The sequence below is a fragment of the Anastrepha obliqua genome, chromosome 1 (assembly GCF_027943255.1).
Source record: "Anastrepha obliqua isolate idAnaObli1 chromosome 1, idAnaObli1_1.0, whole genome shotgun sequence".
In the NCBI taxonomy this organism is placed as follows: domain Eukaryota; kingdom Metazoa; phylum Arthropoda; class Insecta; order Diptera; family Tephritidae; genus Anastrepha; species Anastrepha obliqua.
Genome location: NC_072892.1, coordinates 116,289,160 through 116,307,241, shown reverse-complemented (window position 1 = coordinate 116,307,241; position 18,082 = coordinate 116,289,160). Strand labels below are relative to the sequence as shown.

At 42.5% G+C, this 18,082-nt stretch overlaps 2 protein-coding genes across 4 annotated transcripts; one reads left to right on the top strand and one right to left on the bottom strand.

Moving 5' to 3' along the window:
• Positions 1–1,252: 1,252 nt before the first annotated feature.
• LOC129235808 (aminopeptidase N-like) lies at positions 1,253–16,917 on the bottom strand. 3 transcript variants are annotated; one of them, XM_054869846.1, is made up of 7 exons: positions 16,886–16,917; positions 6,689–7,328; positions 6,466–6,621; positions 5,939–6,413; positions 5,638–5,876; positions 1,663–2,899; positions 1,253–1,585 (listed from the first exon to the last, which is right to left on the bottom strand). In XM_054869846.1, exons 2-7 carry the CDS (start codon positions 7,249–7,251, stop codon positions 1,418–1,420), a joined length of 2,838 nt encoding a protein of 945 aa, XP_054725821.1. In that variant the 5' UTR covers positions 7,252–7,328; positions 16,886–16,917; the 3' UTR covers positions 1,253–1,417. The 3 variants fall into 3 exon arrangements, with proteins under 3 accessions (XP_054725821.1, XP_054725823.1, XP_054725824.1); XM_054869848.1 differs by having other exon boundaries at positions 6,689–7,314; positions 16,886–16,915; XM_054869849.1 differs by having other exon boundaries at positions 6,689–7,308; positions 16,886–16,915.
• LOC129236848 (piggyBac transposable element-derived protein 3-like) lies at positions 8,609–9,631 on the top strand. The gene has a single exon (XM_054871111.1). It carries the CDS (start codon positions 8,609–8,611, stop codon positions 9,629–9,631), a length of 1,023 nt encoding a protein of 340 aa, XP_054727086.1.
• Positions 16,918–18,082: the final 1,165 nt, after the last annotated feature.

Genomic DNA, 18,082 nt, shown 5'->3' with positions numbered 1-18,082 from the left:
ATGGAACGACAGAATCGATTTCAGGAGCTTCTTACAAAACATTGATTCAAAACTTTTTGCGGCCAATGGCGGAGCAGTATTCTAATTTGTGGTTTCCACAAGATGGAGCAACTGCGCATACTGTTAGGCAGTAGTCTTGAGTCATTAGTAGGTCTTATTTGGCCCACCCTGTATTTTATTTGTTTTTTTTTTTGTCTTTTTTGTCAAATGCCCATTTCAGGTCAACAAAGAGGCAAAATATATCAATGTTATATTCGTAAACTTCTCAAATATCTGATGGACAGTAAAACCTTGATCGATAGTTGAGTGGGAGTTTCTGAAACCACATTGGGAATCGCCTAAGATGTCTTCAGCATAAATATTCAGTGTCTCAAATAGAGTATTAGTAAATACTTTACATTTTATTTAGCTTCCTTTCCAATAGCATTCTTTGCGGTTTTTATTATTGCATCTTTTAGATGGAATGGAATCAATGGAATCATTGATCTTCCACGTCCATTGATCTGAGTGGTTATTTGTGCGATTTTCGTTAAATAAAATATTTTCTATGGTATTTTTGTACTTCGAGTCCTCCAAACGTTGCCCGATCGGTATCGATGTCGATTTCTTCTCCGAGGCTGTTGCTGACGTGTCGAGACAAGTACTTTTATACTGACATTAAGTTGTCAGCCTAAAGGACAGTCCCTTTCGGGAGTTCTTATCTTACATCTTTCGTTCCTAGAGCTTCCACCAAGGTTTCCTCTTTCTTACGTGAAGACAGCTACTTGATCTTGGCACTAGGTTAACAGTGTCACCACGTGAAGGCGATGTAAAGGAATTGGAAAGGAAGGTACAAGGCTTCATTTCTTTAGATCTGGCATTTCTTTGCACATTCTTTCCCTTTGAGACACTAACTGGGCTGTCCACATTTCTATTTAATGAGCCTTCCTTACGATTTGTAGCTACTTGCGGCAGAGCGGCTTAATAGCAGACACCTCAGCGCAGTTTTCGAAGGTGCCCAACGGTATTTTTTTAAAGCGCATATTGCAAATTCGTGATTGATTTCATGTTTTGAATTCCCGATTATGTTCAAATATACAACTGTCTTACTAAACTTTCAAAACCACAGGTTACTAAAGCTTTTTCTAGAAACCAAATATGGGCTTATGCTTTTGTACCGGACCTTTTACCATCATCATGAATTCCTAGAGTTACAGTGTGGAACATAGGGCCACAGGACCTCTCATTCAAAGATTTAATTATTTTAGAGATATTTAAATTCTGCCATTTATGATATTTATTTACTTATAGTTTAAATTACATACATTTATCGATTTCATACGGTTTAAAGAACTATGGGAATACCAGCACACTGCCTCATTTACTATGTACTTATATATTCCGATTATTAATACCGATATCTCAGCAACCATTCGCTTTAGAGTGCAGCACTGCCACCCTCGGCGAACTTTTTCATCCACAACATAATCGGATCACGATTTTCGTTCAACCAGTCAAAATTAGATTGAATATTTGCTTTGGCGACAGTCTCCAAATCGTTTGGCAGCTTATCGCTGCCCTTTACCTTATCCAGTAACGCCAAATACTGTAAAGATACATCACAAAATGGGGGACAAATTGTAAGATAGTGCAAATAAGAAGTGTGCATATTTCAATACTCACTTTGGTTTCTTGTTCATTGTTAAATATGTAGGTGGACATGTCAACCATTGCTTGATAAAGTGGGTTGACTCCGGTGAATTCCGGATTTAAATTACTGTATGCCTCCCAATTTTCGTTGAGAAATTCAATACACACTAAGAGTCCAACACTGCTGCTCGAATACACTGCACCGAGTAAGGTGATGCGCTCTTGTGATCGCCATTCAACAGACACATTGATTGAGCTACTCACAAATTTTTGTAGTTGAGACTCGGTTTGCGAACAACCCAATGTAGAGGTGAGTGAGTCACGAAACGCTTGATCACTGGATTGCAATATTTGGTTATAGACAAAATCGAATTCAGTATCACCGGACTGACGTATGCCGTAACAGTATACATTCCATCGTAAGCTTGGTTCGATGGTGATACCATTGTCCACTATTTCCTTTAATTTGTTTTTCGTCTCCGTCAGACAGCTCTCAACTCCTGACAAGCAAGCGAGTTCAATGACGAGGTTACGTACTAGCACGGTAAGACGCTGTGCTCCAGATACATCATTCAGGCCTAACTTCTCAAAATGTCCTGTCACCAATGAGGCTACGTAGAGTAAGAAATTGTTGTATTCCGTATCACTATTCAGATACACTTTCAATGTAAAAATTAGAGAGTAGGTCGTAGCCCAAGGTGCGTACTGATCCTCGTTCGGCAGATATTGCAATAAATTAAATAGCATGCTGTAGTCGATGCGATCTGTAGAAGTGTACTGGTAGAGGTCGTAAATTAGTTGAGCTCGATTGCGTGAATGGAATTTGTATGGTCGTGATTTCAGCTCATCAATGATAAGATTCCAGTTTTGTTCATCGTAATTGATGCGATAGAAACCGGTCGATTGTTTATTGAGAATCAACCAATCATCAGCTGCTAGACTATTATCGCTGATTTCGATTTCTTTCGTTTTGAGCATAAAATGCGATGCGGTGGTGTTACGGTAGTCTGGATTTGATTTGTGGGCATAATTCAAGGGGATGTACCAAGTTTTGTCAGATGTTTGATTTTTGTTTGGGAAGAAAGCATCTTGGGTTATGGTGAATGTGTTATTGTTGTAATTACGTGTAACGGTGAGTAGAGGATAACCGGATTGTTGAGACCAACTTGAGAACATAGCCGCCATAGTCGCAGGAAGTGATACGTTTTGTGCATCAGCAGCATTACTAAGAGCTTCGAAAAGTTGCGACTCATCAGTAGCAGTATACTGACTGTTGGAAAATTCAAAATAGTGATAGAAAAAAATTAATTTAATATTAAAACAAATAAGGGATTGTTGAATACCGTACAACATCAAACCGAAAAAATCCATGCTATGGCAAAGGCTTTTGAAAAAGGGGGCAAGGAATAATAGCTGTCATACATCGCTTTTGAAGTTTTTTGTGGTGAAATTGGAGAATATTTACATCTGATATATTTTATGTGAAATACTGCAAGGAAAATGTTCGTAATATGTAGATACATTTTGTCGCTCACAGGAAAATGAAAGAAGTCAAATAAAATAGTACCTTTTGTATAGATATACCAAGAATAAGTTTCAAATCATAGTTTTGAATTAAACGCTCATACGTAAGAGCAAGGTGAGCTATAATGCGGCTAAAGAAAAACAAACTCGCGGGCGCTGACGGAATGCCGGCTGAGCTATTCAAACATGGCGGCGAGGAGCTGGTAAGGTGCACTCATCAGCTTCAATGCAAAATATGGTCGGATGAAAGCATGCCTGCCGATTGGAATTTAAGTGTGCTCTGCCCAATCCATAAGAAGGGCGATACTGCAAACTGTGTCAATTACCGCGGGACTAGTCTTCTAAATATCGCCTATAACGTTTTAGCCAGCGTATTGTGTGAAAGGCTGAAGCCCACCGCCAACCAACTGATTGGACCTTATCAGTGTGGCTTTAGACCTGGAAAGTCTACCATCGACCAAATATTTACAAAATGCCAATTCTTGGAAAATACCCATGAAAGGAGAATTGACACACACCATCTTTTCGTCGACTTCAAAGTTGCATTCGACAGTACGAAGAGGAGTTTCCTGTATGCCGCGATGTTTGAATTTGGTATCCCCGCAAACTAATACGGCTATGCAAGATGACGTTGCTCAATCGAGCAGTGCCGTCAGAATTGGGAAGGATCTCTCCGAGCCATTTGATACAAAACGAGGATTCAGACAGGGTGACTCGCTGTCGTATGACTTCTTTAACCTGATGTTGGAGAGTTTCGTACGAGCCGCAGAATTTAATTGCTCAGGTACAATTTTTTATAAGAGCGTACAATTCTTGGCGTATGCCGATGATATCGACATCATCGGCCTTAGTTCTGCCTTCTCCAAACTGGATAAAGAGACAAAGCGAATGGGTCTGGTGGTGAACGAGGACAAAACGAAGTACCTCCTGTCATTAAACAAAAAGTCGGCGCACTCGCGTATCGGCACCCACGTCACTGTTGACAGTTAGAAATTTCGAGGTTGTAAAGGACTTCGTTTACTCAGGAACCAGCATTAACACCAAACCCAATGTCAGCCTTGAAATTCAACGTAGAATCTCTCTTGCAAACAAGTGCTACTTTGGACTAAGTAGGCAATTGAATAGTAAAGTTCTCTCTCGACGAACAAAACTAACACTCTAAAAGACTCTCATCATGCCCGTCCTAACATATGGCGCAGAAGCGTGGACGATGACAACATCCGATGGAGCGACGTTTGGGTGTTTGAGAGAAAGATTCTGCGTAAGATGTTTAGACCTTTGCACGTTGGCAACGGCGAATATCGCAGGCGATGGAACGATGAGCTGTATGAGCTTTACGACATAGCGCAGCGAATAAAGATCCAGCGGCTACGTTGGCTGGGTCATGTCGTCCGAATGGATACAAACGCTCCGGCTGGTGGTAGTAGAGGAAGAGGAAGGCCTCCTCTGCGTTGGAAAGAACAGGTGGAGTGGGACTTGGCTTCACTTGATGTATTCACTTGGCGCCACTTAGCACAGGAAAGAAACAACTGGTGCGCTTTGTTACACTCGGCCAAAATCGCGTAAGCGGTTATCGCGCCAATTAAGAAGAAGAAGACTTAAGACCTGCACCATTTCTCAAAAGGTCGTACATAAGCACATAAATTGGCTTTAGTTGACCCCGAACGTGTTTAATACTTTAGGAGAGGACTAACGGATGGACGGGTCGACTTGGTAAATCGGTTCCCTTAAGATATGTAAATGTAAATACTTATAGTACAGTTGGATGGTTAGAAAAAACTATTACTCCACCAAATCAACTAATTGAGATTACTACTTCCTTACAATTAGTGGAGTAAGCTGTTGAGGAAGGGGATTAATAGTCGAATTCTCCAGAGTGCGAAGGGAGTGCAACGATAATGCACTCACTTTTATATAATTTCTGATATTCTTATTCTTTAGGCCACACCCTAAATTCCTATAAAGTTTTAGCCACCCTAGTGTTAATAACGCCTACCGTGTTAAACGTTATTGGGCGAGGTTACTTTCGTTGTAAAATGTAAATCTAGTATCACTCCAAAACGACTGGAGGACAAGGACGTTTCAATTATCAGAAGGTGAGAATACTTTATCGTATATGTCATTATTATATATAAGTGTATTATTGTATGTATGTCTGTATATCGCAATATATAGCAAATAAATTGGTAATCCCTTCATCCTGCGTCGCCATCCGATGATTACACTTATATGTTAGTTAGCCTAATGGTATTTCGCCTTGAAATCTCAAAGAATTGTGTTTAGAATACTACTACCAGCTTTCATATAAGCCATTCTCTCAACTGTTAGATCTCATAACAGCAACCCGCGTGATGACAGATTGCTTAATGATAAAACAATCTCTACATATGTTAACTAATAGCTATCCAACAAACTATGCAACGGTCATTCTCAATGAGAGCTGCTGCCTATAATGGGTTGCGATAAATGTACAAACACACTTACTTTGTAGTCAAATAAAGATTTAGTCCTTGGCGGAACACTTCGTCGGTCAACACACACTGCCACATATACAGTACCGAGGCTGCTTTCGAATACGAAATATCATCGTAACGTGCAGAGATCTCGGATGGAGTTTGCACGTAATGCGTCATTGGATTTGCTTGGCCTGAACCATCAGCAGCGAGTGCAACTTGAAAGTCGTCGATAAGGAACATCTGATAAACGTCCCAGTCAGGATATACCTAATAAACAAAGAAAAAATTAATATAAAATTATCTTTTTTACCATTATTTCGATCATTTACCGCATCTATCGTCTTCCAAGCGAAGAAGTTAGCAAAACCTTCTTTCAGCCAAAGATACGTCCACCATTTGAGAGTTACTAAGTTTCCAAACCATTGATGGCAGTGTTCGTGGGCAATGATATTGTCGTCATATATTTGTACACGTGATGTCGATATCGTCTTGTTGTAGATCATATACTCCTCTCGATACGTAACTAAGCCCCAGTTTTCCATGCCACCAGCTGCAAAATCTGGCACACCAACTTGATAGAGTTTCGGCAGTACGAAATCGAAATTGTAGTATTCAGCAAGGCTTTGCAGAAACAACATTCCGGAAACCAATGCCAATTGCTGATTCTGCTTTGTACCTGGACGGGTGTAGACTCTTTGTAGAATCGAGTTCAACACTCCTTCGGTATATTCGAAATCGGACACAACAAACGCTACTAAATAAGTTGGCATGCTAGGAGTCATTTGGAAGACTGAATATCCAGGTCTAGTTGGGGAAAAATTAATACATACCTACGACATTTATTTATCACAGTTACCTGCTCATTTCTTCGTCCAGAGGCATATTTGATATGGCATTTAATGAGGGATCATGGTTAATAGTGATTGTGAATGTCGCACGCTTGGCTGGCTCATCGAAGCAGGGGAATGCATGTCGAGCATCGGTCGGCTCAAATTGTGTCGTTGCTAAATAACTAGAAGTACAAGGCATATGCGGTTTCCATGAAAAATGCTATTGATAACGGTCAAGATTTCACTTACTGTGTGTTGTCTTTTTCATCTGTATAGGTGGACAAGTAAAATCCCAAATTATCGACACGCAATTCTCCTGCATAGGTTATGGTCAAAACCCAAAAGGTGCCTTTGCTAAAGATGAGTGACTCGTTTGTTGGTGTTAGACTAAGAAATTCACGTGCCTCCTCATACGAGGTGCTTAGCTGTTCTTGAACACCACCCGTTCCGTTTGCGTTTGAAATGGTTGCTTTGATTTCTGACAGTTGACGTTCATGCAAAACTATGGTATTTGTGTTGTCGATAACTTCTAATAGAATTTTTACAGTGCCTGTGAATCTCTTCGTGCCGTTGTGCACATTCGTTGTCAGTTCGACGTCGTAGTGTAGTGGTTCAGTAGCGTTTGGCAGCCGATAATTCAAATCGACATCCGACTCATCCAAATCAACGAACCGTATAGGCATGATACGTCCGGCAGGATGCTTACTATATTGAGGTGGTGAACCACGACTGTGCATCGCCGCCCCAGAGGTTGTAATAGTGGCCAACACGGCCAAAAGTAAAGTACCTCCTTTCATTCTGTTGCAGTGCATTTTACAATATAGACGATCGCAGACGTTATAAGGAATCGACTTTTAAAGATAGTTGATCTGAAGCTGAAACTTGTTAACTTAAACTAATAATTAATTTTGTGGATGTTGGTGAAATGCTACTAGCAAACAACTGGAAAAGTAGCTTGTGAGTGGTTATATGTATATGTTCTTTTACGGTGGCAATCCCATTTCTTACAGTTGTTCCACAAATGGAGGGGCCGTCAGTTTTAAGCCGACTCCGAACGGTAGATATTTTTATGAGGAACTTTTTCATGGCAGAAATACACTCGGGGGTTTGCCATTGCCTGCCGAGGGGCGACCGCTAATTAACCTTTTCTTAATTTTGGTGTTTCACCGAGATTCGAACCTACGTTCTCTCTGTGAATTCCGAATGGTAGTCACGCACCAACCCATTCGGCAGCGGCGGCCGCCTCAAAATTTCTATGCTGTTTTGAAAATATCAATGCAGTTTACAAAAATCGCTACTAAAACTAAATCTGGCTTTCAAATTATTAGTCAACAACACTACATTTACATTTTTACTGAAATCCATTAAAAGGTAAAGAAAATACGGCCATAATTTTGGGCGGACAAGTTATAGTTCTGCTTCAGCGTAATTTTCCGACTTATTCCATTTTGTCAGTAAATAGTTCTAGACAATTATATTACCTCAGTGTAAGATCTCTGGACTCATTCGCCGGATTTCGCGTCGTACGATCTTCTTCCCATCTGAGTTAAAAGGCACAAAATTCAAATCCGATGAATCTCTGAAAGAGAAAGAAGCACGCACCCTGAAGAGGCTGATGAGAAAAACTTTCGTGCTCTGTTTCGAGCAAAGAAAAACTCACTTGGTGTATTGTAGGGAAGGTGTGATTAATTAACCCTCTAGTGCATATAACCGCCTACAGGCGGGCAACACTTAAAAGCAAAAAAAAAATAAACTAAAAACAGAAAGTGGTTTTTTGTTTGTCATGCAGCTTACACGATTCATATTCTTCAGTTTACCCTTGATCGTAAAAGCTGCATGTGCTCATATTACAAAAATTTTGCAAGTGGAATTAAAAGAAGTGATCAAATAACCGAAAAAAGTATTTTTTGAGAAGGTGTTTTTGTGAGACTTCCTAAGAAGTGCCCTATTGGAATATTGAGTTAAAAAAATATTTGGTAAGTAGATTGAGAAGTGTAGAGTGAGATAAAGTCCTCTCCAAGTTTTTTTTTATGTACATTGTGCCACTGTGTGCTTCACGCTGCAACCGTCTACAGGAGGCCGTATGCAGTGCGTTCAAAAAAAATGTTCAGTTATTTTGAACTTCCAGTTCACATATTATGCTGATTTATATTTTTTATCACTAGAAAAATGTCGCGGTGGGGACGCAAACGCAAATACGACTTGTCGAAGATGTCAGATGAGGAGTTCAACGACTTTATGGACTTTTGCGAAAACAGTGATGAGGAAATTGAAGGCGATGATTTCGATAGTGACAACGACGTGAATGACCCAGATTTTGTGGTCCCCAATCAAAAGGATTCCTTTCTACAAGAAACAGCAAACAACATTTCTGTATCTGATCTTTCTCTTTCCCGCGGAATTTATTCGCTTGGAACTTTTCGAGCCAACCGTGTGAAAAACTGTAAGCTATCTGCCGATGAACAGCTAGTGGTGAAAAAAGCTCCTCGTGGATATTTGGAGGATTTCGTTGCCACCGCATTTGGAGTAGATATTTCTACTGTTGTTTGGAAGGACAGCAAACCAGTTCGTTTAGCGTCAACGTATGCAGGTGTGCAGCCATTTAACTCGAATAATCCGAGCGACCGAAACACATTGTCCCGTCGCTATAACCGCAATAGAAAACAGTATGAATATGTGAGCTGTCCAAACATTGTCAAAGAATACAACCGGCACATGGGCGGAGTGGACTTGATGGACAGTCTAATTGGTCACTACAAAATTTGCATGAAGACTCGTAAATGGCCATCTCGTATATTTCACCATGTTATCGACTTGGCAATAGTGAATGCTTACGTTTTATACCATCGCATCAACCGTGAAAAACATCAGCGTGTCGAGCTTCCACGATTTCGGGAAGAAATCGCCGAAACTCCCCTGCTCATATCGGAAACGAAAAAATTTGGTCGCCCCACTACGGCAGAAAAACAAGCCGAAGAAGTACCAAATGGAAGCAAGTTACTGTACCTACCACCACCCAATATAAGGTATGATTGTCTCAATCAATGGCCAAATTTCTGCGATAAAAGTAGTAAACGTCAATGTCGTAACAAGCCATGTAAATCGGAGACTCAAGTTTATTGCGAAAAATGCAACATACCACTTTGCATGTCTGTCAAAAAATCATGTTTTAAGGAATTTCATGCTGAATAAAGGACATTTTTGAAGATATGGTGGGAAGTTATTTCTAAGTAAATGTATATGTACATATATTCGTTCTTCTTAGACTTTGAACCAAACTTAACAATTTGTATACTATTTTATCTATTACTTTAATTTTTATAAATAAACGTTTTCTGTTTACTTGTTTAAGTGGTATTGTATTTTTAGTAATTTTTTTTAAGCTACCTGCATAAGACCGTCCAGAGGCGGGGTGCTAATTTCCAGGGCCACAGAGCGAATTCGGGTCGTACAAATAAAAATAATATTATATTTATGTTTTATGGCCTCTAATTAGTACAAAACATAATTTTATTATAAAAAATCTTTTCTATGCACTAGAGGGTTAAGGTAAATATGTAAGAAATCGAAATAAAATGGTTTTAAATTTCAGCCTTGTTCTTTAATAGCCACACCTGATATTTCATATTTTATTTTATTTTTCAATTCACTATTAAATGGCAAATCGATTTGATTATTAGCTTATTTTCTAGTAGTAAGTTAGGTAGCAATACTATAGCGATGCCCTTTGTCAAAGGGGTCATGTGAATCTCTACACTTGAAGGAACCTTAATTCAATTAGTCTCCAAAGTAGTGTGGAGTTCCTTGATCTCCCATCGGGCGCGTCCCATGTGGTGGATAGGGAGCCCTGGCATCACAAGAGTGGCCTTCCCTGTTGGGGTGGGTTCAACACTCGTGTGATGACTCAAAGTTGGCATAGAATCAGGGTGCCATCCGCGAACCAAACTGGCTAGGGAGGAGTCCCGAAAAAAAACCAAAAAAAGGTAATGGAAAACAAAGGATATATTACTCCAGGTGGAATCCACACAAGTGGCAATCCACCCGCTTCGGCGGCAGGGGCATGGATTCTGGAGGCCCCAACCATTACCCAAGTCTCTCAGCTCTACGAGCGAGAGCGCATCCTGGAGGAGACGGGGGTTGCTATCGCAATCTCCTCTCCTTCAGAGTCTGAAAAACGCCTGAGTTGTGAGGTCTCTTCGGTGGCTGCACGACCTCCCAAAGAAGCAGGGAAATCGAAGAGCGCGGCAAGGAGGAAGAGAAGAAAGCGGCGGGCAGAGCTCATGCGGGAGAAATCCTCATGTGGCTCTGCCGGCCCTTCTGTGTCTGTGTCTTCCAAACGACCTCGGTCAGCGGAAGTGACACCCACGGAAGCTACCGAGTCTTCGGTGGGCACAGGCACTCCCAAGTTGTCTCGCTCTCGAGGCAAGCGGAGAAAGACGGCGGCTGAAAGCAGCACACCTCCCTGCCCTGCGGTTGCCGCCAATGACCGAGCCACGACCCCCCAAGGTACGAGCGCGGTCTTGGCGCCAGTCAATGTGGCGGGAAAAGGTTCTGCTGAGCCACGTCTCTATTGGCGCCTCGACAAAATGTCCAGCACAGCTGTCTGCCCGGCGAAATCTTCGTCAGTGGAGGATCGGGAGCTGGACCTTCGCCCAAGCACATCCAAGGGTGCGGCCAAGCCATCCTATAGCGAAAAGGCTGCTGGCCCACGACCTGTGGCTGTGATTGGAAAACTGGGGCCCGACCATCAGCTGACGGATGCAGAAATCAAATACTGCAAAAGCCAGCTGATGCGTCGGGTTATTGCCTCCGGTCCGGAAGCCAACGCGAAGGGCTATGAGACAAAGGACGGACCAATAAAGGTGACGTGCGCGTCTCTGGCCAACTTCGAGTGGATCAGGACCGCGGTCAATAACGTGCCCCCCATGGGGACCACTGGCTTCGCAGTCTACAGCGAGGAGAGTGTACCCCTCAGGAAGGCCATCTGCTGGATCCCGGATCCAGACCTGTCTACGGCGGATGTCCTATCCTGTCTACGTGCCCAGAATCCGGGCATCAACACGAGGCTTTGGCGAGTCGTCTTGTACACCAAGAGTAAAAACCGGGACGGGAAGGAAGGTGCTACTCTTGTGGTGCGAGTGGACGAGGCCAGTGTTGATGTCATGGGCTCACGGTACGGGAACCGTCTGAGTCTCTTCCTTGGGACGACCAGCTTCCATGTCTTTCCCAAATGATTGACTTGGACGATTCCTGTAGCTATCGTCCCTTGACGGTGACGCAAATTAACTTGCAGCATTCCAAAGCCGCTACTGCACTACTAAGTAGAAGGTTTTCCCAGCTGCACACATTACCCCACATAACAGCAGTGCAAGAGCCCTGGGTCTTTAGGGGCCGTCTCTGTGGCTTAAGTGCGCTGAAAGGGGCCACGTTACTATATGACAGGAGTTCTAGCAGACCTAGGACCGGTCTTATAGTATCATCCCATCTCACTGTGACGGGTCTTGAGTAATTCTGTTGCCAAGACCTGGTAGCGGCTGAGGTGTGTTATAGAGGTAGACGCGGATGGTCGAAGTTTGTGATTGCATCTGCTTACTTTCCTTACGATGCTCTGGAAGGGCCACCACCCGGGAAGGCCACTAGTCTCGTGAGGTTCTGTGAGCGGCGCAGTCTAGGCCTCATCCTATGTTGCGATGCTAATGCCCAGCATACAATCTGGGGCAGCAGCAAGTGCAATGGACGGGGCTCTCGACTATTCGAATTTATCGCGTCCTCCTGCCTAGACATACAAAACAAGGGCTCACAGCCAACGTTTGTAACGGCTAGAAGACAGGAGGTGATTGATCTAACCCTATCAAACTCAAAACTTGGGTGGTCAATCAAGAACTGGAGGGTCCTTGCCGAAGATTCGTGCTCGGACCACAGGTACATTGAGTTTCAGTGTGGCGAGGAGGCACACATGCCATTGCCCTCTAGAAACCCAAGAAAAACAGACTGGCAGAAGTTTAGGGAGGCGTTGCGGGACCTTGGCGTTGCGCCACCAAGACTTCGAAAAGAACAGGCCATTGAGGCGGCTGTTGAGAAACTCAACGCTGCCCTAACCGAATGTTTTGAGTCAGCCTGTCCAATTCGACCTCCCTCCAGCCGGACTCCCGTTCCTTGGTGGAATCGAGTGCTCCAGATGCTGAGGCGCGAGTCGAAAAAATTTCTAAACCGGGCCCTCAAGACTAACCTTGCAGAGGACTGGAAGCGATACCGTGATGTTCAGAAGAACTACAAGAGGCTTATTCGGGAATCGAAAAGAGCCTCACTTAGGGAATTCTGCAGCGGTGTTGAATCTCTGAGTGACACGGCGAAATTGGTTAGGATCCTGAAAAGGGACCCAACGGCAAAGCTGGGGTCACTTAGGAAATCTGATGGCTCCTTCACGGAGCGGAAAAGTGAGACACTCAGCTTGCTGATGGAGTCTCACTTTCCTGGTAATCAGATAAGCATCAGCCGGCAACAGCCCTTATTGATAGAGGCAGTTGTCAGAGCTGCTACGCCTTCTCGGCATGACTTGTTCGTTGCCAGATCTGTGGTGAATGAGGCCGCCATTCGATTTGCCATCAAATCTTTTGGCGACTACAAGTCGCCCGGACCAGATGGCATATATCCTGCCATGCTGAAGGAGGGTGCAGAGTTCGTGACAGCAGCCCTGAAGAAAATCTTCTCGGCAAGCCTGGCACTGGCTTACATACCACGCTCTTGGAGGATGGTGAGGGTCGCTTTCATCCCAAAGGTTGGAAAAGACGACTACACCAGCCCCAAAAGCTTTAGACCCATCAGCATGACCTCTTTCATGCTGAAAAGTCTCGAACGACTGGTGGAACTGCGCATACGTCAGAAGTCGCTGAAGGCTCACCCTCTGTCTCTATTTCAGCATGCCTATCAGAGTGGAAAATCCTGCGAGTCGGCACTGCAAAACCTTGTTGCTAGGGTAGAGCTGGCCATCGACAGGAGGGACTACGCTATGGGTATCTTTTTAGACATAGAGGGGGCGTTTGATAATGCCACTTTTGATAGCATGTGTAACTCTGCTAGTAGGCACGGCGTAGACCGGGTGCTAGTAAATTGGATTCGTTCGATGCTGGCCCAAAGAATCATTTCGGTGCGAGCAGAGGAAGATCTGCTGGTGTCATCTGGGGTTAACAGAGGCTGCCCCCAAGGCGGTGTGCTGTCTCCGTTGCTCTGGTGCATGGTAATCGATCCTCTACTCACCACCTTAAACGATTCGGGAGTCTACGCACAAGCATATGCGGACGATGTTGCTTGTTTGGTAACAGGCTCCTCCCTTATGAACATCTGCAGGAAAGTGCAGAAAACTCTGGATCGGATTGACACTTGGTGCTGTGCGAACGGGCTGTCGGCAAATCCCGCCAAGACTGGTATTGTCCTCTTTACCAGAAGGAGGAAGCTTGATGGACTCGTTCTGCCAAAGCTAAAAGGAGTCACAATCCAGATATCCAAGGAAATCAAATATCTTGGAGTAATCCTCGATAGCAAGCTCCTATGGAAATCACACGTTGAAACAAAGGCATCAAAAGCGCTGACAGCTTTCTGGCAGTGCAAAGGTGTCTTTGGGAAAACGTGGGGTCTCTCTCCTAGCAAGGTCCTATGGATCTACACGGCTATGATAAGACCCATTATCACCTATGCATCAGTGGTCTGGATGAGCAGACTCTCCCTAGTGGGAGTTAGGAGGACCTTATCGAGACTACAACGCACTGTGGCCATCTGTTGCACCGGAGCTTTTCCGACTACTTCAGGCCCGGCACTAGATGCTCTAATTGGTTTACCACCACTTGATGCTTTCATCCGAGGAGAGGCCTTGAAGGCCATCTGCAGACTGAAACACAGTGGGAACTGGTACGGCCCTTGTCCGGCATTGGAACACAGAGAAGGCATGGACATCGATCGAACGATTCTCTCCATGCCCCTTGACTCCATGCCATCAAGGGTCGTACTTGAAAAGAGATACAGTGTAGTGCTACCAGAGGCTCAGTTGTGGGGAGACTCAGAAAATGAGCCCGGCAAACACTGTTTTCGCATTTTTACGGATGGCTCCAGGACCGAGCATGGCTCCGGCTCTGGGGTCTACGTGGAATCCAGCGGGACGGAACTGCACTTTGCTCTTGGAATGCATGCATCTGTGTTTCAAGCGGAGGTGTATGCGGTTCAAGAAGCGATGAACTTTGTTGTGGAAAAACGATGGAGAGGCAGATCTATATGTATCTGCAGCGACAGCCAAGCTACGCTTATGGCCTTAGACAGCCCTCCAACCACATCAGGGGTAGTCAAGTCCTGTAAATCCAGGCTGAACTATGTCGGCAGACATAATAGCCTGATGCTAACATGGGTCCCGGGACACGTGGGTATCGCGGGTAACGAGACCTCTGACTCCTTAGCTAAGATGGGCTCTGAGGCCAATTTCTTTGGCCCAGAGCCCGCTTTGCCACTCCCCTCTGCGGCCATCACGGCCACGGTTAGCAAATGGGTAATTACTACCCACAAGCGAGCTTGGCAGGCTGAGAGAGGCTGCAGATGGACAAAACTGATGTTACCTGTCATGTCCGATCGACTGTCACAAACCCTTCTGTCATTAAGCAGAGGGGAGTGCAGACGGCTGGTAGGACTGATGACGGGCCACTTTCTGTGGGCAAAGCACATGGAAAGGATGGGCATCTCAGACAGTGTACTCTGCCCAGCTTGTGAAGAGGAGGATGAGACGGCGGACCACTCCCTGTGTGTCTGCCCCGCCTTCGCTCGAATCAGGTTTGAGGTCTTTGGCACTGATGTGTTAAGAAGCGACCATCTTGGCTCCTTGGCACCACAAGATCTACTCAGATTTCTTCGGAGATCGGGTAGATTTAAAGAAAATTAAAAGGGAATCCAAGTGTAGTACAATGGACTCAATTAATGTCTGAGTGCTGCACTTGCTAGTTGTCCCGACAAAAAACAAAAAAAAAAAAAAAAAAAAAAATGTATTTAGAAGCAATGATGAATGTTAACTTGTTATGGGCCATAAAATCTCAAAATCCCTAACCGGTTTGAGTCAAATTATAAAGGTCTTCGGTAACTTATACAGTTACAACATACAGGTGCTGGTATGGCACTCAGTGATGCAAGAACGTAAATACCTGTAAACGTAAGTTCACACGATATCAATTTTCATTGGCTTTCCTGTTATGCCACCCAATAGCGTGTCCCATTTTACTGCTGTTTTTTAGGCTATCTAAACACAGGCCTAGGACATATTTGGTTTGGATAGGCTTAACGGGAATGAAGACAAACGAGTTGTTTTAAGAGGGGTATATAAATAGGTGTTCAAGCTGCAATTAAAAGTTTGTAAGGTGAAATATTTATGCTGAATTATACCAAGTGAAGGTATTAAGTGCGATTCAGGGAAAGCAGAAGCTATTTTATAATTGCTTAGGCCGACCAATAGGTAAAAACCAATATTCAACCCGTTATTTTCGCACGAGAGCTCTCTTGCTTCGATAAAGAGGATGGTCACACACCATTTGATTAAGAGAAAGAAGTAACGATCGAACCAAGTATTGTAAACTAAGTATTATTCGATATTTGTTTCAAGAACGTAAGCCGAAGGGACTCGCTTCTAGGAGTTTGACAGAGGTAGACACTACATAGTTATACGTATTCTCATTTTAATCGACTTGGCGGGTCCAGACCGATTCAGTGAAAAAAAAATCCGCGTTTAGAGTTAATTTTATGAGCAAAATCGCTTGTTCGGTTCTAATTAAGATAAAATTCGCACAAAAAAATTCGTCTAAACAGAACCTAATTCACATAAAATTTTTCTATCTCGCACCATTAGAAAAAACCGTGGGCGGCTTTCATCACTTTTACAGCATAGTAGAAAAACTCAAAAGTTCGTTGCAGTAATAAAAGAGATCATTGCTTGCTTATAAATGAATACACCTTGATGGGAGTCATGCGGTATAAAAATTGATTCTTAATATCTAATTTGTAAATACGCGATCGGTTGCGGTAGCCTTCCATTAACTTTTGATGGTTATGATCAAATAGAGTGTCGCGTTCTTCTGCAGGTCAAAATTAATTAAAATTTTGAAGTTATTTTGTAATTGGAGAAGCAACACAGCAGAAACGCCATCGCCAATTTCAAAACACCCGCGTAAAGAAGAAAAACCACACAAGACAAAAACACAAAACCGCGCGTGTGAACTAAATTGAAAAGGATTTATGGTGATCCTTTTCGCATGCAAAGAGTTTAAGTTTTTAGTTAAGATATTTTTCTTCTTCTTATTATGAACACTTTATTTGGTGTTGTGTTACTTCTTATTTTTTCAATATAAATTATTTTTAAGTTTTGAAATAAAACACTTTATCCTTTTAATCCCTTCTTAAAAGTTTTGTTTTTCACTTCACCTGTTATTGATTTCACACTGTGCTCTCTTGCACACCATACTGAGTGTTGCCAATTCTAAGGGCTTATATACTGTTTGACGAATGAGTTTGTCAGGTGATTTAGTTTTTTTTTTGTTGAGCTGCTTGTGCAGAATAATGTAATGTACGTGTTTAAACTAATATTTTGAACTTGAATTTGTATCGTAATTTGTGGTAAATGCCTTTTCTCACACATGCATATACACATACGTTATTGAATTGGTTGTTGTTATTTTTTGCCTTAACGAAATTTATTTTGGAACATCTACATATTTATTTGTGATAGTACATCGAAAAGCTAAGCTTGAAATTCGCAAACTGAAATTTTATGGGCGATTCTATTAATTTTGTTGCCCAGACACGTGAATAAAGTAAATCTTGTTCAGAAAAATATACTAATAAATCACTTCCATTTCTTTATTAGATGCATTCCCGATGACTTATGAATGCTTTTCGTTTACTTTTTTTTTTTTTTGTTTTTGTTTGTTCATCTCTGTACTTGTGATTGTAATTTTCCTACGTAAAACTAATTTTTAATGCTGCTTGCATATAAATTGAGTTTATATAACTTCCAACAGGAGAAAGGAATGTGCTTAATTTTATTGCTAAAGTTCAAACTCATTTGTATACCATAGTTGCCAGTGGATGTGGTTAAATATGCGAATATAATGTTTTTCTTTTGCTAGATGTTTATTAATTAATTTAAAGTCATTACATAGATTTTTTGCTGGTTGGCATTATAAGTAAATCGACTGACTCCCCTTTCCTTCCTGAGTGAATTTATTTTCATATGCCTCTAGAAAGCCTTAGGTGTACTGATGTTTTTTTTAGAACGAGTTAAAGCTACTTATGTTTCTCATTCTCCTGTATTGAGAGCTTACTAATTAATGAAATACTTACGAAACTCTTAGCTTTAAGGCACACTATAATTCTAAGCTCATAATCTGTAAGAAATCCTACGTATTTCTGGATTAGTATTTGTTTTTGTTTTATCATATAATTGGTAAAACGTTTACCGAAACATTTTAATTGCTGAAAAAAGTTGATGACGATGATTGTCTATCTCGCGCCAGAGTTCATGAGTGGTTTACACGTTTCAGAGATGGTTGTGAGGACATAAATGGCAATGAACATACGGGCCGCTGAAAACCAGTAATCAACGATAACTCCATAGAAATT

Bases quoted from the DNA above. Each gene is read 5' to 3' on its own strand.
- LOC129236848 (XM_054871111.1), top strand. From the start codon at position 8,609: ATGTCGCGGTGGGGACGCAAACGCAAATACGACTTGTCGAAGATGTCA.
- LOC129235808 (XM_054869846.1), bottom strand. From the start codon at position 7,251: ATGCACTGCAACAGAATGAAAGGAGGTACTTTACTTTTGGCCGTGTTG. The intron at 6,622-6,688 runs GTAAGTGAAATC...TTGTACTTCTAG, and splicing joins GATGAAAAAGACAACACACA to TTATTTAGCAACGACACAAT. The intron at 6,414-6,465 runs GTAACTGTGATA...TTCCCCAACTAG, and splicing joins CTGGACGAAGAAATGAGCAG to ACCTGGATATTCAGTCTTCC.